The 26,159-nt window shown below is 33.0% G+C and overlaps 1 protein-coding gene across 1 annotated transcript in view; it reads right to left on the minus strand.

Annotated features, from left to right (window-relative positions):
* Positions 1–26,159, minus strand: part of LOC129234535 (CWF19-like protein 2) — a 62,313-nt gene that overhangs the window by 29,939 nt on the left and 6,215 nt on the right. The window contains exons 2-8 of the mRNA XM_054868550.1: positions 25,275–25,325; positions 25,111–25,185; positions 19,734–19,781; positions 19,589–19,645; positions 14,392–14,511; positions 8,891–9,103; positions 3,192–3,861 (exon numbers count right to left, since the gene is read on the minus strand). Of these exons, the coding sequence (XP_054724525.1) occupies positions 3,192–3,861; positions 8,891–9,103; positions 14,392–14,511; positions 19,589–19,645; positions 19,734–19,781; positions 25,111–25,185; positions 25,275–25,325 (1,234 nt within the window). The remainder of the gene's footprint in view (positions 1–3,191; positions 3,862–8,890; positions 9,104–14,391; positions 14,512–19,588; positions 19,646–19,733; positions 19,782–25,110; positions 25,186–25,274; positions 25,326–26,159) is intronic.

Here is a 26,159-nt window from a genome sequence, read left to right on the forward strand (position 1 = left end):
TTTCTTGCCGAAAAGCGTCGGCCTGACGTATTTTCCGCATATACCAGGAGATACGCCAATTTAGTAAACAAGAGACTGTTTTCTATGCATTTTCTTTTTTCAGAAATTATAAAAATTTGCAACAATGGGGCAGAAAAAGGAATGTGTGAATAGATTTTTTCTTCTTTATTTACTGTTTAAGAAATGTGCAGTTTGTTGTGCAGAGCAAAGAAACAATGATGGAATCTAAAAAAATATCTTAATTAAGTTGGAATTAAGTTGAAAGGAATCTTGACGATTTGTTTTCTTTTTTTATTTTATTCAAAAGAAGAATCCATTAGTCATTTTCTTTCATCACTACCTTCAAAAAACATAATCCTCCCCAAAAGCAATCTTCAGCGTCGTCTGCTTCAAATGTCCACCATCTTCACTTTTAACTGAGCGTTCAAAGCTTGCGTTCGACGAGCTCAACCGGTCGCTACCGGTTAACCGATCACCTGACAGCTACTGACCACGTGTTTCAATCAACAGCTTAAAATGGTAACCAATAGATGATAGAACGCTGCTGTTAGTAACCGGTCGACTGATGAGGTTCGTCGAACGCAAGAAAAAGTGCATGCGGTTAACGAAAAACCGACGAGTTCGTGAGACTATGCTTGTGCTCGACGAACCTCATCAGTTGACCAGTGAGTGACCGGTTGCTAACCGCAGCGTTCTTGAGAGCTACCGGTTAACTGGTTGCTTCTGATGTTTTATGAGCCTCACCAGTTGATATACTGGTCGACCGCAACTCTAGATGGTTGATGGAACCACGAGACATTTTTGGCCAATTATATGTATTTATCACCTGCGTGTTATTCGTCTGTGTCATGTCTGGGCAAGTAACCGGTGATCAACTGAAAGCGTTCGATGAAGCATTGGTTTGTGAACAACTGGTTAGTAACCGCTGACGTCATTGCTGTCACATGATTAGCCAACCGGTCGCTACCGGTCGTGCTCGCCGAAAGTAAGCTATATGAATGCAAGAGTTTTCTGCATTGCTTATTTACCATTCAAGTTATACAAAATCCAATTTCAGCAAAAAAAGCATTATTTTAACAATTACATAACAAAATAACTACTAGTATATCATATTGGAATACAGTAAAACCTGTAAAGTTGACCACCCTTATAAGTTGACCACCTGTCTATGTTGACCACTTTTGTCAGGAACGGAATTAGTCCTATCTCATATAATGAAGGAAAACCTCTGTAACTTGACCACCTCTCTATCTTGACCACCTGTCTATCTTGACCACTAATGTTCGCCAAATTTGGTTTGGAGTATTGTAAAAAACCCTTTGTAAGTTGACCACTTGGTTTATTTTTTAAAACTTTCTTCAGCAAATTATTTTATTTTATTATTTATTAATTATTATCATTATTATTATTATTATTATTATTATTTGATAGCTTTCCAAGAATGTTTTTAATGCTTTGATGACGGACTAGCATTTTACTAACTAAACAGCAGCATAAAGCTTATGCTGCTCTTTATTCTCTAAACTTGTTTTTCATTTGTTGTTCTATTTGAGATAGCTTTTTGTTCTCTGTTCAATGAAAATAGGTGTCAGTAGAAAAGTTCAAAATCTTTTCTTTCAGTTGCAATATGTTATGGCAACATAGGAATTGTGCAAAAAGAGCTGGCCCGGATCTAGCTATTTCGGGCCTCCCTGCAACAAAATATGTTGGGCCCCTCCCTAGTGGCCAGCAGTGTCTATTTGTAAAGTGCATAAGTCTTAGTGCTAGTTTTTTTCTATTTTATCTTCAATTTCTAGGGTCAGTAGCCACTTTAAGGACGTGGGCCCCTCGCACTGCGGGTACACAGATCTGGGCCTGCTAATGAGTAAAGTTACATGTTTCTGGTGCAAGGGATTAAGAGATAGGACATTTTAATTTTTCCTTTATGAACTTTGAGAGTCGAGCTTGTTACTCTTTGTGCTATACATAAAAAGGCTTCAAAAAGAAAGTTAGTTGAACTTGAGATTAATAAAAAGTATCAAATATTAAAATTAATTGAAAATGGAGAAATCCAGAGGAAATTAGCGGCATATATGGAATTTCTAAACCTACAGTGTCTAATATAGTTAAAAACAACGAAAAAATGATGAAATTATTTTTTGTTTATTATTAAAAATACTGATAGGTATTTTTAATTATTGTTTCACTTTCAATAATGTTAAACACTGAAAGTGAGTTTAACAGAAAGAGTAAGGGTGAACTCCTCAAAAAATGAATACATGATGCAAGAAATGACAAAAAAAAAAAAAAAACATTACCGCCCTTTATAAGTTGACCACCTGTCTAAGTTGACCGCCAAAGTGCTGAACCGCAAGTGGTCAACTTACACAGGTTTCACTGTACTTAATAATGGAGAAATAATCCATAATTTTTGAGAAAAGATAAAAGCTCCTTGTCCGTCAAATCTTTTAAATAGAAAAGCCTTACATACATATGCTGTGAATGTATGCGTCATGATGCTTCCTTTCCTTCGAGGACTCCCTGGGATATTTTACCCCTCCAAACCTATCCTTATGTTTGCCCCAATGACACAGAGAGTGGAGGCTGATTCCCCAAAGCACAAGAATCTTTTAAGAAGCTCTTTCTAGAAAAGGGTTGAGTGATCAAGGTATCTCAATGCAAAATTCTCAGAAATGCTCAAGACGAAGTAGTTTTGGATGAGAAAATTTGACTAGAACAGCGAATGGTGATTGACTTTTAAAGGTTCTTATGTGTGTCAAGTTAGAGAGTTTTTTGACAGTTGAAATTAACATTAGGCTAACTATTAGAAAAATATATGTTTGATTTACCAGGGTAATGGGCACATAGAGTTACTAGAGTTTCACTGCATTTGTGTGGTGGATAATTTTGATTTTCAATTAAGTCTTATTTAGTTTATTAAGCTTTATTTCATAGTATACTTAATACCGGATGTCATAAAAATACTATTTGCATTTTCTCCATTTTCCACAAAATGTTGAACTGCATCAGATTAAAGGGCTTTATTTTATCTCATCTAAGTTCGGAAGTTTTTCAAAAAAGGAACTCCCCCCCCCCCAGACGGCAGAAAATTCTCACCTGTTTATCCACATGAAAAATTTCATAACTGCAATTAAATGACAAAGACAAACGTAAAATATTAATGTAGATTAAGTTTAAAATAGTATACATACTTTTAAAATCATCTTTGAGGTTTTGATCTATCATTCCAGAAACCTTCATTGGAATAGATTCTTCCTTTTCTAAATTTTTGGATTCTTCATAGTTTTTCTTTTTCCATGCAGGAACCCGTGATCCGCTTTCTTTCTTTTTAGATTCAAATATTGAATAATCAAACTTATCTTCATGAGATGGTTTTTGAAATGAAGATTTTATATCTCTTTTTCGGTCATACCGAGAATCATCATGCTTATTAAATGCAGATGAAATCGCATTTGACCTGTCTTCATATTTATCACTTTTCTCTTTTGGATACTTATGCCCTTCTTTGTCATCGTCATCATAATGTCTTTCATATTTATCCCTTTTCTCTCTTGAATCCCTATGCCGTTCTCTGTCATTGTCATCATAATGTCTTTCATATTTCTTATGATTTTTGGAACTACTGAAATGCAAATTGCTACGATGATGCTTAGTTTCGGATGGTTTTTGAAATTTGAAAGATCTTTGTGGACTATGATTTGGAGAAATATCATCAGGTTTTTCAAAACGATCACTTTTTCTTGATCTTCGAGATTCTATTTCTTCCTCTTCTCTCCTTGCTCTTTCTCTGTGTTTTAACTTAGAATGTTCATTTAATCTTGATTCAGCTTCCTTTATCATTGATACCAATTTATCAAGAGACTGAAAGAAAACAACAAACAATCTGAAATCTACACTTAATTTCTACATGAGGATGACTTAAATACAATCACAAGCAAAAAATAAATAGATGTTTTTTAAATTGAATATTGATAGTAAGAATTTCATACAGAGATTTTTTTCTACGCCTCAAGAAGCCTACACCTTAAAATTTTGACAAGTGTGTTTTGATGCTTTGTATTTTCAATAAAAATCAAGCCACATCAAAAATGAAAAAAAAAAAAAAAAAAAAAAGAAGCTGTTAGAATGGAAAAAACATTATAAAACTCAATATTTTGTTATTTTACATATAAAATGTTAACCACTTTAAATTTACAGATCAAAATGGTACACATTTCTTTTCCTGTTTTGATTCATTGATCCTCAAAAAGTAGGGTTTTTTTTTCTTTTTCAAAAATGGAATTGATCACTGTTATATCTTTTATTTTTCCTGCATTTCATTCCTGCAAAATTAATTTCTTCTTCTATAAAATGCCAAGGAGTATTTTTGCACCTTGAAAAGGCTCTAGCAATATCTCTTAACTTCAGATGATTCACAAACTGGTATATTTATTGCTATTGCAATTTTACTATTATGAAAGAGGAAACCTTGAAACCAAATGCGGCTTTATTTGAGAAAAGCTATGCAATTTGAAAAACATGCTTGGATCACAATAATCATTGTAAATTTCTCTATTTTTAACCCACTTCAAAAAGGAGGCGGTTATCAGTTCATACCGTATGTATGTTTTTTTTTTTTTGTTTGTCCACTCATAGCGTCTCACCTAGTGAACCGATTTTGATGATTCTTTTTTTAATGGATAGAGGATGGCTCAACTTAGGTCCCATTACTTTGTTTGACCATATTTGTTCTTTAGATAAAAAGTTATGGGCAAAAAAACAGTAAATTTCCCTATTAAATGATTAAAATCATATTGTAGCGAAGTTCGCTCTTTTCATCCGTGGATAACGGTGGCTCAGTGGTAGAATTCTCGTCTCCCACACGAGCAACCCGGGTTCAAATCCCGACTAGGACAAAGTGAATTTTACTAAAATTTCGTTTCTACTGTTTCCCGTATTTTCTCGAATGTTCCATTAATTTCTGTATCTTTTCAAGTCTGGAAAGTTCCAGCACTTTTTCAAGTTGTATATAAGGAGATGTAACGTTCATTCGTGGTTCTGAATAAAGATCTCGAGTTGAGACTAACGAGTATTCGCTTCATTTGGCTTTCACATTGTCTTCGCTATCTTCATCTACGCGACAATATGAAACTCATTGTTATAAAAGTTTGGTGCCATATAACTGTAACATTAACAGGGCTCCCAACACATTTTAGCCATAGAAAAGGGTAAAAGAGGACCACTTTGAATCAAAAAGGGGACCAAAGAGGACCTTGGGAGGACCATTCATAGTTAAACCCAGGGTAGCACCAAAAGGCAAATTAGCTGCCTGGCAATAAATACGTGAAGATAATTCGTTAATTAACCAAAATAATGATTTTTAATGATAAATCCTTATCACCTTCTGTACATCTGAGCTTCTTATCCATTGAATTATATTATTCACACAAACATTTGGATGGGGGGGGGAGGGGGAGTGACAAGCAAGCATGTGACTGACCATCTTACAGAGTAACTTTAATTGTAAAATAAATTTTCTACTACTTAACAGGTAAAAACTGGCCAGTTAAAAATAATCACCCAAGTGACCGATCAATCAGTGCATACCTAATAAAGACCTTTTAGATACAGTTATTACAGTAAACACCTTAGTACATAGTAGTTTACAAAATTTTTCACATAACCAGTTTAAAGAGAATTCATTTTGATATAAGGTATCGCACGACAAGAAGATATAGTTTGGAGGCCAGGAGGTACCCCTCCCCCTCCACAGCCTTTGGTTTTTACACATATTTCCAGCCAAGATACGGTAAGTTTATATACATATACAAAATACAAAAGTGACGACCAGCAACAGGCTCTGGGCCCAGCTAGACTGGTCCTAGTCAATTTACAATCCCCAGTGAAGATCAATGGCCCTCTTAAAACTGTCTACTCCTTTGCTCATTACCACCTCTTCCGGTAAGCTGTTCCAAGGTTCCACTACCCTGCTAAAATAATAATTTTTCCTAATATCCATGTTAGCCTGAGATTTAAATAGCTTAAAACAATGACCCCTTGTCCTGTTTTCAGTGCTAAACTTCAGCCCCGTAACATCTTTCGTTTTAATAAATTTAAACAGCCGAATCATGTCCCCTCGGTCTCTTCTTTGCTCAAGACTGTACATTTTTAGCCTTCTAAGCCTGGAATCATAATCTAAGTGGGAATGAGAGTTTATGACCAAACCCCAAAGCAGGAGGTAATTTCTGGCTACGCTACTGACTGACTAAGTTCAAAAATATTAGAGGTTTGCTAATCATTTATTAGTATGCTAAGTATTCATATGTATGTATTAGTTGTTCGGGCACCAAAAAATATTGTAACTGTCTTCAAGTATATATAAAAATTAGTGAGAAAGAAAATTTTTCATTAAAGTCACTACACCCAAAAATATACAAATTCTGCTTAAGCAATAAATACACTGAATGTAAATTTGAGCCTGCTTTTACTGGATAACTTAATGTAATAAATAAATGTGTAAGTTTAGATTCATAGAGCTATATTTTCAAATTGAAAATACTCATTATGAGTACTTAAAAAAATAAGCATACAAAGTTTTTTAGTTTTTAAAACTAAAATTAAATAAAAAAATTTGAGGTAGCACATGTCAAAACAGCTTCCAATTTTAAAAAATATTAAAATAATTACAAGATGCAAAAGGATTGAAATCTTGCACAAGAGAATCAAATTTTCGCGAAGTATTTTCACTGTTGGCATAATTTCCAAAAAAAAAAAAAAAAATATATATTCTCTAAAACTAAACATGACTAAAATTGAACATAAAATATGCTAGTCTAGGATAGCATATGTGAAAATAACATTCGATTGCGCAAAATATCAAAATATGTACAAGATGCAAAAAGATTGAAATCTCAAAGACAAGAAGCAATTCCTCGCGAAGTTCGACTAAGTGCAATGCTGCTATGGTTCCAAAAATAAGAAAGTTTATTATCTATCGAAATTAAACAAAAAATAAGCTATTCTATGATGGCGTATGTCAAAATAACTTCCGATTGCCAAATATATCATAACATTAACAAGATGCAAAAAGATCGCGAAGTGCGAGTAAGTTCAATGTTGCCATGGTTTTGAAAAAAAAGTAGTCTCTTATCTATTAAAATTAAACAAAAAATGAGCTAATCTATCGTGGAGTGTGTCAAAATAACTTCTGATTGACAAAAATATCAAATTATTTACAAGATGCAAAAAGATTGAAATCTCAAACACGACAAGCACTTTCCGCGAAGTGCGAGAAAGTTCAATGTTGCTATGGTACCAAAAATATAAAAATTAATTGTCTAATAAAATTAACCAAAAAATAAGCTAATCTAAGGAGGTGTTATGTCAAAATAAATTCCGATTGCCAAAAATATCATAACATTAACAAGATGCAAAAAGATCGCGCAGTGAGAGTAAGTTCAATGTTGCCATGGTTTCGAAAAAAAAGTAGTCTCTTATCTATTAAAATTAAACAAAAAATAAGCTAATCTATGGTGGAGTGTGTCAAAATAACTTTTGATTGCCAAAAATATCAAAATATTTACAAGATGCAAAGAGATTGAAATCGCAAAACCCAGCAAGCAATTTTCGGCGAAGTCCAAGAAAGTTTGATTTTATCATGGTTCCGAAAAAAAAGTTTATTATCTACTGTAATTAAACATAAAATAAGCTAATCTAAGTTAATGAATGTTAAAGTAACTTCTGATTGTCAAAAACATCAAAATATTAGCAAGATGCAAAAAGATTGAACTCGCAAACACAGGAAGTAATTTTTCACGATGCTACATATCGAACACAAGTTCAGAAAATTGCACTCTTGATTTTTTTCAAATGCGTACGAACCCGTGAAAAATATCGGTAGCAAAATGCTTTGATTTCACGTCATAACTCTTCCCCCAAACTTCTCCATTTGCTAGATTTCCATGTTACAGCGGTGGGAGGAGGAGTAATGACGTTAATCTGAAGCGAAATAATACCAGAAAGTCAAGTTCAATAGGAAAACGGCGCAGCGGCAGCGTGTTCGGGCTTAACATTAAGTAAGCACACAGTATCTTTTAATGTAATGAAAATTTTTAAAATCTGATTTTTTAGTAAAAACAATACAAAAGCGGACTAAACGGACCAAAATGTTAAAAAGCGGTCTAAAGCGGACTTTACCCTAAAAAACGGACTTTGGCGGGAAAAGCGGACTATTTGGGAGCCCTGCATTAATAGTAATTATAATGATAATTTTGAATAAAGGCTTTTCTAAAGCAATACAGTGATATAGAGCCGCACTTCTTACTAGGTAACTTCTTACTTTTACTGAAATATCTACATTTACACTAAAAAGAATGAAATAAAAAAATTTTGAAAAAAAAAATAGAACCGACTTCAAAATTGCTCTAAAAAGTGAAAAATAATTTTATTCTTTAAACACCTTCGATAATACTTTTAAACATAATTTTTGAAGTTGGCGCAAAAACAAAAAGTAAAATCCATTGTAACCATGCTTTGTTCATATTTTTATCAAAAAATCATCCAAACTTAGGAACGAAACATTTATATCGTTACTCAAATATGCTGTCATCAATGCGTAATGCATGTGGTAGTGAAGAAACAGGACCTGGTTAAATTTATACTTGTAGTTGAGTTATGGCTGTGAATGATTTTATCGATCGTTTTTGCGCCAACTTCAAAAATTATGTTTAAAAGTATTATCGAAGGTGTTTAAAGAATAAAATTATTTTTCACTTTTTAGAGCAATTTTGAAGTCGGTTCTATTTTTTTTTTTTCAAAATTTTTGTTCATCATGGTGCATTTAAAATATTTTTAAACAGCAAAATATATTTAATATATGTAGAATAGTATTTTATTTTTTTCAAAAACTTACCCCCCATCTCTCGACTGCCACTTCCTCCATAGTCCTGCCTTGTTCCTGCGCCTGTTCTTGAATCCTCAAATAAGCTTTTTTCAACCAACTATACCCATGATCCCCCACGGATGTTGAAGGTAACTGTAAGTCTTCTGCATGTGATGTTTCACTTGGAAGTCCTTTATCACCAGTCTTCATATATGGATTGAGCTCCCTAGACTGTTGTATTACCTGAAATTCAATAAATTGGAGTATATTGCCGATGAAGAATCAATGGATTAATAGCAAAAAAAAAAAAAAAAAAAACACACACACACACATAAACAATCAACTATTAAGAAACAAGAAAACAGTTAATTTTCAGGAGCACAATTTCTTTAGAGATGATTACTGTCAGGGGCAGGTAAAGAGCAGTAACTGCTAATTTTCTTTTCTTTTTTTTTTTTTTTTGTCATCTGTTGTGCGTTAGCTTTATTGTACAAGCTTGCTTATTTGGTTTCTGCTGAAAAACAGGCACGAAAAAAAAGTCTAACTCCAACATTTCCCTATTGTTAGTATTGAATACAACACACATTTCTTCAAATATCTCAAAAACTCATTTCCGCAGATACTGCTGTTTGCCTGCTCACGGCAGATTAACTCCGTAATATTAAAGGGGAGAATAATTAACAATCGCTGTTTTTTAAAAGTGGATCATTCCAGTTTGAATATGACCCTGTTTTTGCATCATCTGATTGCAATAGGCAATGACATTATTCTTATTTACAGTACAACCTCGATTTAATGATTGTCAAGGGACTGGAAAAAGTTATTGTTAAATCAAGGATATCGTTAAATTGAGGAGCATAGACATTCAATGGAGTAAAATCGGGAACAGTGAAATGTATCATTAAATTAGGGAAATCGTTATATAAATCAAAGTTATACTGCATTTATTTATATCTTTAAGAGAAAGAGAGAGGCAAAAAAGCTCAAGAGAAAAACCCTGACTTTTAAATGTCATTCCTTATATTAATTTTGAGCATGAATACAAAAAAAAAGCATGATAAATATGTATAAGGAGCTTGTTAAGTTTGTCCTTGCTATGGTGTCTGAAATAGAAAATGTATTGCCAACCTAATCAAACTGTTAGCTTTATGTTAGTTGAGCTCCACAAGTTCCCTGTGCAAATTAACTGCACACACCAGTCATCAGTTGGACAATTGGGGAGAGAGAGAGAGAGAGAAGATTTAAAGATTTTTATCTACTTCACCGGAAGCTTACTCACAGTGACCATCTCTCAGTTCTCTCTCTAGCAGTCTAACTGCTGATGAGTCTTAAATTTTTTAAGAATTCTAGTTAGTGATCCTGTAACAAAAATATTCTTACTATAAAAATTACTGCTATTTACTACTTATAAACCAATTTTTGTAATAACATTTAATTTTAAAAGGCCTTGATTAATTCTTTGTGTTGTACAAGTCATAAGGTAATTGTAGGACATTCAGTGATATTTAGTAATTAAAAGTATTTTTAGCAGTTTAAACTGAATAAAGTAGAAACTAAGAGAAAATTAACTTATTGCAGCAATTACTCACTAAATCATACAACACATAAAATGAACTAGAAATATATACAATTACTAAATTATTCTTTAGCTATATTACTGTTCCAATTTTACACTCTGTGCTTCTGATAATTTGATATGTATGTTGCTAACTTTAACTACTAAAATTATCAAAAACTATTCCCACTTAAAAACTTATTAGTTAAAACTTAAAAGTTATTTCATGACTATTTTCAGAATCCAGTTACTGTTTTGCAATTTTGTTAAAAGAGATTAACACAAAACTGATGCAAGATCAGAAGCTTTGGGGAAAAATAGAGTTAAAAGCTTCAATTTGAATGGTAGAGCTTGTAGTATGCTGTGGGTGAGTTTTAAGAGCCCTCAATTTTTGAAGTATGTTTTTAAAACACTCTTCTACTTTCTTCACAAACTTTTGCTGGAATTTTGATTTTTAGTAGCTTTTAAACTATATCAAACCATCAAATTACCTAAATTCGGTTCGTTGGGGAAACATCTCAATTCAATATAGTACAGTAAAAATAGGGGTCGGACCCAAACATCCAAAAAAAAAAGCTAAACCTGGTGCAAATTGTTTATTACCCTCCCAATAAGAACAAGTAAAAAGTCCCACCCCATTGTGCGTCGGGTTTTGGAATGGGGGGCATCTAAAAATTGCTGTTTTGGGTATTTTTCCAGAATTTTTAGAGTAAATTTAAAGTGAGATTATTATGTTATACTAAATTTAAATGCATGAAATTAAAGGTGTTTGACCCCCAAGAGGGATGACATAACCCACCAATGCTACAGAGCCCCCCTATCCCCGTAAAGCGAAGCAGTACCCCCGAACCCCCCTCCATACATTTTATATGGAAACATTATTTTATGCTAAGAAAATTGTTACAAATCAAGTGTGTCCATCCTCCAAGAGCGATGGTGCACCTCCTCTCAAAGCTACAACACCCCCCTTCTGCCAAATTAAATAAATCCTCACCCCCCCCCCACCTTTTATTTCAAGTAGAAGTATTATTTCATGCAAATCTAAAATGCATTAAATCAGGACCGTCCACCCCATAAGAACAGTAGCTCACGTCCCAAAACGAAATACTAAAATATTATCCTTCCCCCCCCTCCTCTCTGATGGTGCACATTTGATTAAATGGCCAGAAAAATAACGCTGAACTGTTTTTTGCTTTCAAATGATTTCTCCTAAGCTTGTAACAAAAAGTCTTCGTTATCAAGATGTTTTTTGGAATCTAGATCCTCAACAAAATCGTTATTGTTGCAGCTATGTCTAACACAGTTTGTGCATATAATTGAGCACTTCAGTCTACTTTCAGACTTTTCAAACATTCACTATATCTAATGAACCCCTCAGAGCAAGCACAAGATTTGAGACGCAGAAAGTCTTCTAGAGCAGAAGGCTCGGCTGTTGTAATAGGACTTCATTTATATTTCTGTGGTGCTTTCTTTGCACCCATCAAAAATGACACTAGCTTTTCCATACTTACAAGTGACCTACACACTGCATTGCTGGCATATTTCCTTGAAGCTTACATATCATTACCAACAATATGTTCAAGGAGGTATCTTCCATCTATTACATATGAGGCAGTGAGAAGCAAAGGGCAAAATTAAAAATTTGGAGATAACCAGTACAAATGGTTGGTGAACCTCTCCTCTATCTTGGGGCAAGAAATGGTACTAGTAGACCTTCTAGTTGCTTCTATACAGCATGATTTAGAAAAGAAAATCAATGAAAGCCTACCTAGGATCTTATCTTTAAACGCGTTTTATTCAAAACTTGAAAATGTCCACTTACATCCCTTTGCTTCTCACTGCCTCATATATGACACCAGCTGTTCGTTCTGTGATTTTGGATGAACCTTTTGCTTCAGATAATAGTACTTTAACGATACAGGATTTCTTTCCTTCTGAAACCAGATTCATCGAATACTGATGGAGGATCAGCGCATAACTCGTACCAGAAGTTTTTAGCAATTTGTTATTCCATCTTTACTATTCATACCATTCGGTGTAAAAGATGGTTTGGGCTTACACATCTTTACAGATAGTAACTACTCTCGTAACAGAAGCTAAAGACATAACTGCTTACCTCCTTTACAAAGAAATGCTACAAAATTGTTTGCCTTCAATATGATTTGATGTTACTACCCGAACGTTAAAGGTCTCATCGCAACTCACCTTATCATCAGCGAGCAATATCCATACCAACTTGAGAGGGAAGAAACTTCTGGGGCTTTAGAAACGGATTGTGATTTCCAAACTGAGAGACAAAAAGGTGTAAATATTTAGCATTCTATTGTTGTATTGCTCATTGCTCTCATCAAGACTTGTTCTATCGTTGAATCACTACAGGTTTTAGACCACCTGAATTTGTCACTGCGTTAGATCGATGGATAGCTGATGTTTTATCTGATGTTTGATGTGATCAAATTTTTTTTATCGCATAATGTACTCAAAAGTTTCAGATAGTGTTGCAAGTATATGCCCGCATATTTAGCATAATTCACATAAATAGCTGCGTAAAAGAGAGGTAGCTTGGTGTTTGCAAATGAGAACCCCCACCGACTTAGAGGGTGCAGAATTGCAGCATTGCCCCTCTCACTATTGGCAATTCCGGTTTGTCCCACATTTACGGTGATGGCAAAAGATTGTAGAAAAGTTGAAGTAAGTTAATCAAGAAGAAGTAGGGAAACTTTGGTCAATTTGGACTTTTTTTATGCTGCACAGGAATTTTGTTTTCCAGCGCTCTAAACTGTTTAATAACTCCAGTCACAAATTATTTGGTTACTGAGCTCGCTTAGATCTTTTAGAATTATCATTCTGACATTACCATATCATTGTAAGGCATTTTGTTCTTCGGAAAAGTTTAAGTCAGGGAAATTTTTTCGTGAACTTCACTGCAATAGTTGATTTTAAAATGTAAATTCAGAGTCCCCCCCCCCCTCAAAGCGATGGCGCACCCCTTAAGTGTGACGGAGTACCCATCCAGAATAAAAGTCCTCAATAAAGAAAGAAATACCCCTTGAAAAAACCGCCTTAAAAATTCCAGTGACGCAAAGCTGCTCCATGGACACCCCCCATTCCCCCCCCCCGCCTGTGCACCCCTGTTAATTAGAATTTTTTTATGTGAGAGTTTATTGTTTTATTATTATAGAGTGATTTCTGCGAGGTTTCAGATATTTTTTTAAGTAATAGAAATTATTTTTATTTAAATAGAGGATTATTTCGTCTCCCCCCCCCCCAAAACCCGACGCGCAAAGTGCTGGGACTTTTCACCCCTTCTTGCAGGAAGGGTAAGAAGTAATTTGCAACAGGTTTCACTTTTTTTTTTTTTTTTGGATGTTTGGGTTTGGCCATTTTTTGGCCTAATTTTACTGTACTAATAAAAACTATCAAACACATAAAATAACAAATATCAATTTGAGATTATAGTCAGTATTTCAAATATAAAAGATATTCACAAGTTTTAAAAAATGTATTTTAGAATTTAACTTTTTTTAATACATTTTCACTCAATAATATATTACACTATTAGATTACAATATACCAAGGGTTCCCAAAACAGGTACTGCAGCAACCTGGGGTATTCTAGGGAGAGGATAAGAAGTGCCACGAAGTGTGCACGGCATCAATTATACAACAGAGATTAATTAGGGCTAAGTGCAAAAGATCTGATTCTTCATAGAGTGCCACCAATTTGATAAGTTGGGAGCCCTTGCAATATATCTCATAAACAACTAGCCACTTTTCTTATTTTGATTAACATTTCATGTTTTATCTCAAAATTACTGTTAACAGTGGAAAAACATGTCTCCCATATGTAGAAGCACAAGAAATGACTGAAAAAAGTACCAATACTGCATTTGCAAATGTAATTTTAAGAAAAATTGAATTTTTATGAAGCAGTTTTTTTATAAGTTAGGTACAAATTTGAAAACTTTATACAAACCAATTCTTTTTCCCTCTGAAGTTTTGCTATTTCTTTTTTATTCTGGCGTGAGCTTCCTGAAAACATCTCACTTTTACTCAAAGTTGGTACAAAGCTTTCTTCATTCATCCAATCATCTCTCTATTGCAAAAATTTATTTGTTCAAAAGAATTATAATTGGAAATTTTTGCATTGCAACATGTGTTGTTCAAGTAAAAGAATTTTATAACATATCCTAGTCTGGCCTATGCATAAAAAGAAGAAAAAATATGCAAAGAAATGTTCCCAGTAATTTTTAACTGAATGTGCAATGAATTTAACAAATAAGTGAAATTTGAAATTGAAAATTTGAATACATATACATTATAAAACTAATTTCCACATAGGCTTCACCACAATATCTTGAAATTACACAAGATGTCTATTCTTAATTCTAATCATCTTAATTCTAATCAAAGTTTTAAATAACTTCAAAAAAAAAAGTTTTTTTTTTTAATTACTATATCATATAACAATCTTGTAGATTGCAAACTAATGCTAAATTTTGGATATGAAAACAGCAATCAAAATTTTACATAGGGAGAGTAAGATATAAAAATTAATGAACAAAAAAGATTTTCTGTCCAAGTTTGTTTAATAGTCAAAAAAAAAAAAAAAAACTGTTAGTATTTCCAATTTCTCGAATCAATGCTAAGTATTTCTTTTTTTCCCTCAGTAAGTATATCAAAGCACAAAAAAAGTGTTCCTCAATAAAATTATTCAATACATAAAAATATGTGAACATGAACAAAATAATATTATTAGGTTTATTTCAGCAAGAGCTACAGAAGTTATAAAGCGTTTATTTCATCAAAACTTAAAATCAAGTCGGTACAGAAAAAACGTTTTTGCATTAGAAAATGGAACTAAGTCAGGAAGTTTTATTACTTTCACTGTTATTTCATGGTAGAACTAAAATAACTTCATAAAAAGTTTCAACTTCACTCAACATCAAAAGTTTCTAGGTTATCATGCTACACAATGTATTTACAGAGAGTATTTTATGTTCCATACAATTTAAGACTAAAGAGCGAATTTTATTACTTTTTTGAACAAAAATAAGAAATCAGAATAAACTTAATTTCCATGGGAGCTCAACTGCTGTGATTCTTTCCAATTTTATGTTAATTTTCACACATTAGACAGAATTCAAACACTTTGCATATGAAAATAAGATTTGAAGAATACAGGACTCCTGCTTTTCTTTCATTACGAAGCAAAGCATTGCCCTCTGTTACAATGAAATATGTTAATATCTACACAACCACCTATTTGTAATTAAAATTTATGATAGGATCATGAATAGCCAATTTTAGAGAACAATATTATACAAATAAAAATATGACAACCAGCAACAAGCTCTCGGCCTAGCTAGTCGGGTCCTAGTGAGTTAATTAGTTCTCAATGAAGATGGATGGGCTCCTTAAAGTTATCCACCTGAGGCCTTCGAGATAGGAAGGCCATCCAACTAGCAAATGACGTCATCGTTCGTCGATCCACAATGATATTGGGAAGTGAGAGCTTCGATTAGTATTTTGATTAAATTAAACTATTTGGTTTATTTATTATTGTATTCTATTATTTTAGTAGCATTAAAACTTCTACTTTTTCATTTGAAAACATAAAAAGGAACCAATAATCATACATTAAAAAATACACTGAGCTTAATTCAAAGTATTTCACATAAAAACATTTATAAGTCTTACAAAGTATTCAAATAACTAAACACAATCTTATTTTACAATCTTGTTAAAACCAAGTGAAAATAAACATAGTTTTATTTTTCATTTGAAAATTTTTTTTAACTAATCGCATTTTAACTACTCATATATTGTATTGAAACATTAAGTCTTAAGAAGTATTCAAATAAATAAATGAATTTTCATTTTACAATTACAGCAAAACAAAAAATAATTTTACCATTGTATTTGAATAAGAATTAAATGAAAATTTTAAAAATAAACATTTTTACTAAAGTAAACGGGGAACATGACTGCAATATGTTTCAAAGACATAACATCAAATTTAAGTACATAATACCAGATTATTAATGTTAACTTAGCTGAGCAAATTTATACTTTTAAAAAGATATGAATGCTTGGGTGCCATCCCTCAAAGTAAACCATGCCCTACCTCTTTCAATTATGAAAACTTCAAGAAAAATATCCCAAAAACATCTTCCCATCTCCCTTAAAATTTCAAGGACACAGTTATTTATAACTATTGTCGTTGAAAAGCTATCATTATTATGAGACTATGATTCCGACCCCCCCTCCCTTCGGTGGGCAATCTCGAAAAGTTACACAGGAATTCAACTTGAAAAACGTTAATTAAAGAATGAATTATACAACATCATGAATATTGTATGTTGTACATCAAAAAAAAAAAGTATTTAATATCTGAGCAGCCTTTTTTTTTTTTTGGAATTTGGCTACTTTTCCATTTTCAGCTTTTTTTGCTGCTAATGAGTCTTGTGTGGGGGGAGGGGGGGCTTTAATAGTTCATCATTTTAGGCTTTTGAAAAATTATTTTAAATATTCGATTATATAATTTATTATATAATCGATGACAAAGTAACCTTTTTCAAAAAACTTCTCAAAGAATGACCATTTTAGCAACTTTCTTCAATACTTAAAACCTCATATATGTTAAATTTAGATCAACATTTTGTTGAGTAGGCTCTTTTAGGAATTCAGTGTGACATTTTTGTGACAGGGGAAGGGAGAGGATAACAAGAAGTGTGACATCACGCGTCGTTTATAACAGAGGCGCCCACTTACAAAAATTATTGAGGGGGCTAGATATCACCGGGGGTTTAGGTGGTTATGCAATCCCACGGAGGTTCCCCCCCCCCCTCCCAAAGAAAGGTTAGATTTTTGTACCTTGAAAATGCCAATTTACATATTTTCTGGTGTTTAATTTAAACAAACAAATGTGACATGGCGTTTTTAACGTAAAACAATCTAAAAAATGGTATACAAATTTTCTAGTTGAACTAGATCATGTCACTTGTCTTAAAAAGAGACAGTTTTTTGTTCTTTTCTACGGGGAGCCTTGCAGTGCTGTAGCGATACATTGAAAAAGGTAGGGCACTTGACTTGCATAGAAGGGCACTCCTAGAGATGTTGACTTAAAAAAAAAATAAATATTGTAAAGAGGGGGGGGGGGTCTTGCCGCGGGAATTTTTCTAAATTTGAGATCAAAAATAATGAGCTTTGAAGTTTTTTTTAAGCATTTTAAAGTCTTTAATCAACATTAGAACCCCGAAAACTCGACAAGCCTGACACATACTTTTTGGCTTTGAAAAAAGGAAATAATTAATACAAACACGCACAGTATTCTTGTAAAAAGGTAATTTAATTAACTCATGTTTTTTAAGACCAGTTGTTTTTTCATAAGTGATATCGTCTGATAAATTCAACTGTAAACGCAGTTTCTCAATGTCTAGGTCATTTTTGAAAAACTCACTTGATTTTTCAAAATTTATTTCACTTTGTTTAATAAAAGCAAGCACTCTTGTTCAACTGTAATGACCTATGTGAGTCCAGTTGATGTAAACCACCCAATAATGCAAGATTGCACCATTTCACAAACCTCAATGTATTGCCTTGTAGTACTTTGGGATTTTGAAAGTGTGCAGTGAGATGGCTTTATTGTTTTCATACTTCTTTGGTATACAGCGATTCCGAGGAAGGAAAGGATCATCATTTTGTGAAGGTTTTCCTTTTAAACACAATTCCCAAAAGCATTCAAAACTATCACACCTCCCATTTAATATGCAAATCAAACCCTCATATATTTTTTCCAGATCAGCAACACTTAGAAAAGCACGCCGCAGCGCTGACCACTAGCAACAGACTTGACCCGTAAATTCGCGCACTGGGACAAATTCTTAGTGTGCTTGCAGCACCGTAACACCATCATTATTCACACCACTCATTTTCAGTTAACCTGCTTACTACCACAATAATTATTTGTTTTAACTCAATACTGAATGTATTTTACAAGGTAAACCATCTTCAAACAAGGAAAATAAAAAAGATAAATTTATGAGTTTAGAAAGCATAATATGACTAATAATTTTCTTGATTTATTGCAAGTTAACCATTTCAAATATTAAAGCAGTATGCTGAAATTACAAATTACAGACAAAGATATCGGAAAGGAAACTGACAATTGTTTGTGTAATGGAGGAAAAGTTAAGTAACCTTAACTGCATGAACTCTAATGCATAAAATGTAAATTTGTTTATCTGAGAAAAGTACTCACCTCTGAACTTTAAAATTTATTCCTTGAGGCGCCCGATTTTTTTTCTTTGCATGCAGGTTGTTCGGTAGCGCAAATCGCTGACTCACTTTTACTCAGCAGACAGACACTTACAAGATATATATATATATATATATATATATTATTTGCCTCTACATTCCGGTACGTTTAAAAGTGAAATAAATCCAACAGTATTGTATTCAAGAATGTGCATCCGAAGTTACATATTTCCTATTTCATTTATTTCAGCCAGAGCAAGTAGCACTACTGTTTACTGGTAAACTGCACTGCTTTCAAAGTTTTGCGCCAAGTTCACAGATCGACGACTGGTGGCGTAACAAAGCGGGGGGGGGGGGAGGAGTTGTATGGCCTGTTATCACGTGGGTCTTGATCCACCCCATGCTTGTCCTACTCTTCCAGTAAGCTGTTCCAATTGCCCCCAACTGTACTAAAATAGTAATTTTTCCTAATTTCCAAGTTAGCCTGAGACTTGAATAGCTTAAAACAAAGACCCCTCGTCACGCTTTTCATGCAAAAATTTAACCCTTTCACATCTTTCATTTTGATAAATTTAAACAACTGAATCATGTCCCCTCTGTCTCTCCTTTGCTCCAGGCTATACATATTAAGTCTTTAAAGTCTGGCATCATAATCTATAAATCTGATGGTCCCTTACTAGTTTAGTAGCCCTTCTTTGAACCTTTTCGAAAAAATAAATATCTTTCCTGAGATAAGGAGACCAAAACCGAACAACATACTCCAAATAAGGTCTTACCAAGCTCCTATATAAAGGCAGAAGAAACTTCTTAGATTTATTTGAAATAGATCCATTGATAAACCCAAGCATTCTGTTGGCTTTGCTACTAATTATATCTTGGCAAGAATTAAATACTTAAAAAGCTTCCAAAATTACCTTTATATGAGAAACATTTCCATCCTGTTTTTGAGAATAAGTTATGTCACCTGAATCCTAAAATGCAATTATAAGATACTTAGATGATGAGAAAAGAGGAAAAGTTATCAAAAAAAGAAAAAAAATGCAGAATTAAGAAACTTACAGAATCACTTGAATCTGAACTAGTTTGCTCCTCCTTAGATGGCTTGTTCTATCAAAAATTAATTAACAAAGATGATTATTGGATCTTTGAGCTTATTTAAATAAAAACATGCAACAGATGACTTATAATAAACAATAATAAAATACATTTGCATTAATTACTGTTCTTATAATAATAGGGTCATTTCCAAAGTTTTAAAAGTTTTTTTCTGAAAGAGCATGCTTAAAAACATAAGATCTGACCATTTTTTAAATAATTTATTTAAGTTTAATATTTTTAAAAAATTACTTAAATCGGTGCACTTTCGTTGTTTACACTTCTGTCGTGTGACATCACAAATGATGAAATGTCATTCAATGTTGCCATTCACAGAACAAAATATTTAATTTACATCATTACTAATGTGTATTGGCAACGATATGGTTGATAGCAAGCAAAAGAGCACAATTTTAATTTGCTGCTTGATTATCATAACATGGAAACATAGTAAAAAGATGCGTCAAATTGAATCATTTGTGATGCCATAAAGATCATGCCATGTTTGAAAAATCGAACATTTAAAAAAATTAATTTAAAAAAAACTGTTCAAAGTATTTTCTGAGTCCAAGTAATTTTTTTTTTGCTCATTCTATCCATTTCAATGACTAAAAGTAGTACTTTTGACTGAAGGAAACCACCCCATTGCATTCAGTGTTTGAAAAAAAATATTTCTCAAAAATTAAAATTTTAGCAACATAAAATTTTTTTTATTTTTGATTTTCTTTATCTTGCCCCGGATAACTTGTATTTGCATCCTTTTAAATCTTCAATGAATGTCTCATTTTTGTTTTAAGCATATATGCTGCCCTTTTTAATTGCTAAATTGGTTTTTCAGATGTTGCAGAGCAATCAGGTCATATCTTTCAAACAGCAAAGTCATATCCATGTTTGCTTTTTAACCTGATTTCTCAGTAAAAGTAAGAGAAAGCAGAAAAAAGCATGAAAGAAGGTTAATGCATCTTAAAAATATCACAAAAAACCAAAAAAAAAAACCCTCAAAAATAAATAAAATAATTAAATAAATATAGAAAAATTAAAAATTGAAAAGTAGGATATTGAGATGGGGGAAAATAATATCTGTTGACCTGTGTGTCTGTCCCCCTCCACCCTAATAACTTTTCAGTAAATAGCCCGATTCAAGCATTTTTTTTTTTTTTTTTTTTTTGTTCAAAAGGTCTTTGCAAGGACACTTCATTCCTATGTTTCACTTTTTGATTTGAACAAATTTTTGTTCAATGTTGAAAATTTCAAAAAAAAAAACTTAACAGCGCCTACTGAGCAATTCAAGGCTATCCTGCACTTAGCGTCAAATTTGCTTCAAAACGCTTTGTAAGAACAAAAACTTTTGATGAAGAACATGTATAGAAAATGTCTTTTTGATTTGAACAATTTTCTGTTCAATTTTGAACAGTTCAAATCCCTTAATATTAGCGACTAGGGAAAACTGGAAGTCAATATAGATTCTGAACGTTGAGGCAGATTTACTTCAAACAACTTTTGTTGGAAATAGCTCTTGACGAACATTACCAGACTCCAACCCCGAGAGTTTTGGAGCACCTGACTCCAGGCCCCGAAAATTAGTCAGACTCCGACTCTCCGACTTCGACACTGACATCATTGCTTTTGCAAAAATTTATACACAGAGAAAAAATGACTGACTCTTGGAAATTCGACTCTGACTCCTTTATCCCAAAATAAGTCCGACTCCGCAAACATTGGTAGAAATGCGCATTTCAGGGGGAAATGACCGATTCCTCCACAGCCATGGTTTTTACTAAGAAATAATTGTTCCTAATATTTTTTTAAATTTTCACTCTAAAGTTTTAATTTACGTCTTCAGTTTTAGGCGGAAAAATTCAGAGTTCTTTATGTTTCTACATAAAGATATGCACAGACGATTTTTCTTTCTTTTTTGACAATGAAAATTATTTCTTTAATTTGACATTTTATTGATTCAATTTATTTTTGAAAGTACATTAATTAATTTTTAAAAATGGCAACAGGGAAAAAACAAACTTTTTTTTTATATGATTTATTTATTTTAATGAGCTTATCAATTTTAATTCCTTTTTTTCTTTTTGAAAGCAGTTAAAGATTTCTTTTTAATGGAAAAAGTGTATTAGCTGCTTTGTTTAAAAGATGCTGCTATTTTATTTTTTTTGTTTATTTATTTATTTATTTTTTACGCACCTAATGCTTTTGATGAGAAATGCATATTTTATTCCTAGAAATCAGCTTAGAAAAATAAAAAGAGAGAGAGAGAGTTTATTGAACATATTTTCTCAAACCCCAGTTTGACTTCCTATTTAGAGATAAATATTTTTAATAACCATTGACACACATGTCTTTGATCTGGTAACAGTTTCAGGATATCTACAGTAATGCTTTTGATTGAATCAGCTTTAAAAAATATAAATAAATAAATAAAGGTGTTTAGGCTTGAGGGCGCATCGGTCTGCGAGCCGATGGGCCGGTGGGCCAGTCATATGTGTGCACACAGGGGTCACCAGGGGTACCGTGGTACTCCCGTTAGCCCATAGAAATGAAAGTTAATATGAAAGTATCTAAAACTTTACATTTTTAGGTTCATTAATTTCTTACTTCATACGCTTTAAAAAAGCTTTTTTACTCAGAATATTTTTTTCTGAAAATTTCCTGAAAAATTTCCTTATATTATTTATTACCTTTATTTCCTTTTTTCTGAAAAATTTCCTTAGGGATCAAGTATAGGAGCCTTTCCAAACGCAATTTCAACCTCCTGGTACAGTGGTACACCCATTTTTGAAGCCCTCCGCACGCCTATGGGGCCACTCGGCCCCTGATTTAGCACATTCCATTCTTTGGCTTTATTGTTTATATTAATGCTCTTTATTTTGTGCTTTTAAACCTAAATATTCATAAAAGCATAGTTGAACATGGGGTTTTTCACATATCACCAGGTCATTTAAAGTTACGTGTTTCCACACCTTGCAATACCTACAGCAATGCAATGTTTCCAAAACATTTTTCTATTTGCAGTGTGAAAAAAAAAAAATTATTTTTTTATTAAGCCTAATTTGGTTATTCTGATAACAACCCTACTAGCAAAATTTCTTGCATCAACCTTGACAGATCTTGATATTATACTGACGGCGTCAATATTACAAATACAAATGTGACGACCAGCAACAGGCTCTGGGCCCAGCTAGGCTGGTCCTAGTCAATTAATTAGTCCCCAATGAAGATCAATGGCCCTCTTAAAGCTATACACTCCCTTGCTCATTACCGCCTCTTCCGGTAAGCTATTCCAAGTGCCCACGACCCTGCTAAAGTAGTAGTTTTTCCTGATTTCCAAGATAGCCTGAGATTTAAATAGCTTAAAACAATGACCCCTTGTCCTGCTTTTCCCGCAAAAATTTAATCCATTTACATCTTTCATATTGACGTGTTTCATACTGCATAAAGCTTGCATAAAGATTAAAAAGCAATATTACAATAACAACACGTATGCAACATTGCATTCATCTTAAAATATCAATATTGATATTACCTTACAATAACAACATTGCATACATGTTGACGCCGTCAAGATGATATTGATTTCATGCTGTCACCGTCAAGGTAATTAGTACACAATAGAACAGGTGGACCTTCGTTGATACTTGCGCATGCGCACAGTTCTTTCTACCCAGCGTCCCTCGCTTTGCTGGCACATCTTTCTCTTTCTCCTTTGACCTCCGATTCAGTCGGGGAGCTGCACGTGGCGTTGCATTTCTTTAGGCTTCGTTAAGTTGGTTGCTTAGTTATTAGTGTGGAATCATATTGTTTTAGGAATAAAATATGAATAACTGATAACTGAATTTGTTTATTAATATAGTAATAAACAAGTCATATCGCAGACGATGTGCGAGCAATGTTAAAAATGGCCGAAAATAACTTTTTTCGTCCATAGACTTTGAAACAAAGGACATGAAGCCCAGAATTTTGTATTATCACTTCAATCTCATGAGTAAGATTAATTTTATTCAATGGTTATTTTATGTTATTCTTTAAGATAAATTCATGTGTTTTGTCAATGGGATATTTTCAATGATGACATCCATTTGGAAATGTACTTTATTGTATTTATTTACTTATTTATTACTTTGCTTTCTTTACTCCTAAATGTTTTATAAAAATTTCTGCAATTATTCCTAACTAGGCATTTTATGTCTTTATAATACAATTAGAAGCATGAATTTAAAAAATAAGTCCAGTATTACGCAAAACGAAGAAACTTTCATTTTTTAAATTGAATTGCGAGTACTATTAATACCCTTATATGAATTTCCGATCAGATGTCAGCTTTAAGAAAATATTCTTAGGCTAGAAAACTGTCTTGAAGAATAACAGAAATAATTAAAGAATGAAATTTAATTCTCGAGTTTAAAGTGAAAATAATACAAATAAATAAATAGATAAAACACCTTGCAAACGTGCTGATTTCATACTGTCATGTCAATGTATCCTGACATTTTCCTGTCATATCAATACGTATGCAATATTACAAAAGCAAGATCATCTTGCCTAGACCTTGATTTTATGCTGTCATGACAACATCTTGATATTATCCTGTCATATCAATACGTATGCAAGATTACAAAAGCAAGATCATCTTGCCTAGACCTTGATTTCATGCTGTCATGACAACATCTTGATATTATCCTGTCATATCAATACGTATGCAATATTACAAAAGCAACCTACCTTGATATTTTCCTGATATTATGCTGCATACACCTTGTCAGTCAATATTGTGGCAGCCTGCTGACAGCATAAATGGAGTAACATAACAACATTGAGGCAGCATTAATGCAAGATGATTTTTCTTGCATGTCAACCTTTATGCAATACTGAGGCAAGATATTTTGCTTACTGGGAAGTTGAGTAAAACGAAATACAAAAAAAACCATGACTATGAAAGATTTTTAGTGAAGGATTTATTTCAACAAAAACAAAAAGCCAGGAGATGATAGTAATGTAAAAATTGTTTTGTGGATACTGACCCGAAATATTTGCTTTATGGACCCCTAGGAGTCCATCAGCCATTTTAAAAGCCCGAATTCTAAAACATTCTTTGTTCATTCTTTTACAACTTTCTTACAGTAGTTATGGGACATAAAAATGACTTCAAAGAAATCCAATTGATTTGTAATACAAAGGTAAAGCATATATAATTGAAATTTAATACAAAAGCAAAGGTAAGAAAGGTCATTTATGAGTTTTTCCTTTTCTTTTTTTTTAAGTTAAAAAAAAACATTAAACTAAAATTTAAAAAAAAAAGGATAACTCAAATTTAATCATTTGACTTAGAACATACTTTAGACTGATAAGCATGCGCTTGAGTTAGGGATGATGAAGCTTCAACCCATTCCATTTCACAATCCTGGGAATCCTATGAAAATGGAATACAATTAGATGTATAATATCACAAGCAAAGTTCATGCAACAAAAATGACCAATTGTTGTTCACAGATAACTTACAGAATCACTTGAGCTGGAACCAACATGTCTCTTTTTCTTCTGCTTCTTACTCTATTTAAACAACAAAATTAAAAAACAAAATGAAAAAGAAAGTACGAAAAAAAACGTTTGTTATTTGTTACACATAAAAAGAAAGATTCTCATATTATGTTTGCGTTACTTAAATTTTAATGCACAGACTCCTTGCAGGCACGCGCCAAGCCTGATTGGCACAGTCGTGCAAATGTTTTTTAAGCAACTTTATGCACTTTTCACTCCAGGGTCTCCCATACCTACCACTATTTGTGGTTCAACCAGTTGAATAGGACCCTAAAGACAGCCTCTGATTTCTTGATCCATACCAGAAACCGAGCATGTGACCACGAGCATATTTAACGTTCCCCAGTCACCATTGATGAAGATGGTGGATCTTCAACCGGCTAGGATCGAATCAGGGACCCTCCGGTTACAAGTCTGATGCCACACTGATCAGGCCACCACGGCCTGCGCCTTTATGCAGTGGGGTTAGGGGATAATATAGTTTGCAGCTGGAGTGAGGTTGTTGACAAATATAGTATGGAAAAAAAATGTTTCACACTAAATTTATGAAAAAAAACAATGCATAAATATTTAATTTCGGAATACAATGTAAGTTTTTACTTCCTATCTCAAAGTTATTTCCAGTTCAGTAGCTTCTCTATTTTGCTAATGTCCTTTGGAAAATTACAATCTTTTAAATATTGAAGTTAATGCCACCCTTAATACCTCTTAAATCTCTAACTGATGAGTAATTAATCAAACATGAATGCCAATCAAAACATGACCAACAAAGTACTGATAATACGTCTAAATTGAAGTATAATCTAGGGCAGATCCAGGAACTCTTTAAGGGACAGGCGAATTATG

This window comes from Uloborus diversus, chromosome 1, assembly GCF_026930045.1.
Source record: "Uloborus diversus isolate 005 chromosome 1, Udiv.v.3.1, whole genome shotgun sequence".
NCBI classification, from domain to species: Eukaryota; Metazoa; Arthropoda; class Arachnida; order Araneae; family Uloboridae; genus Uloborus; species Uloborus diversus.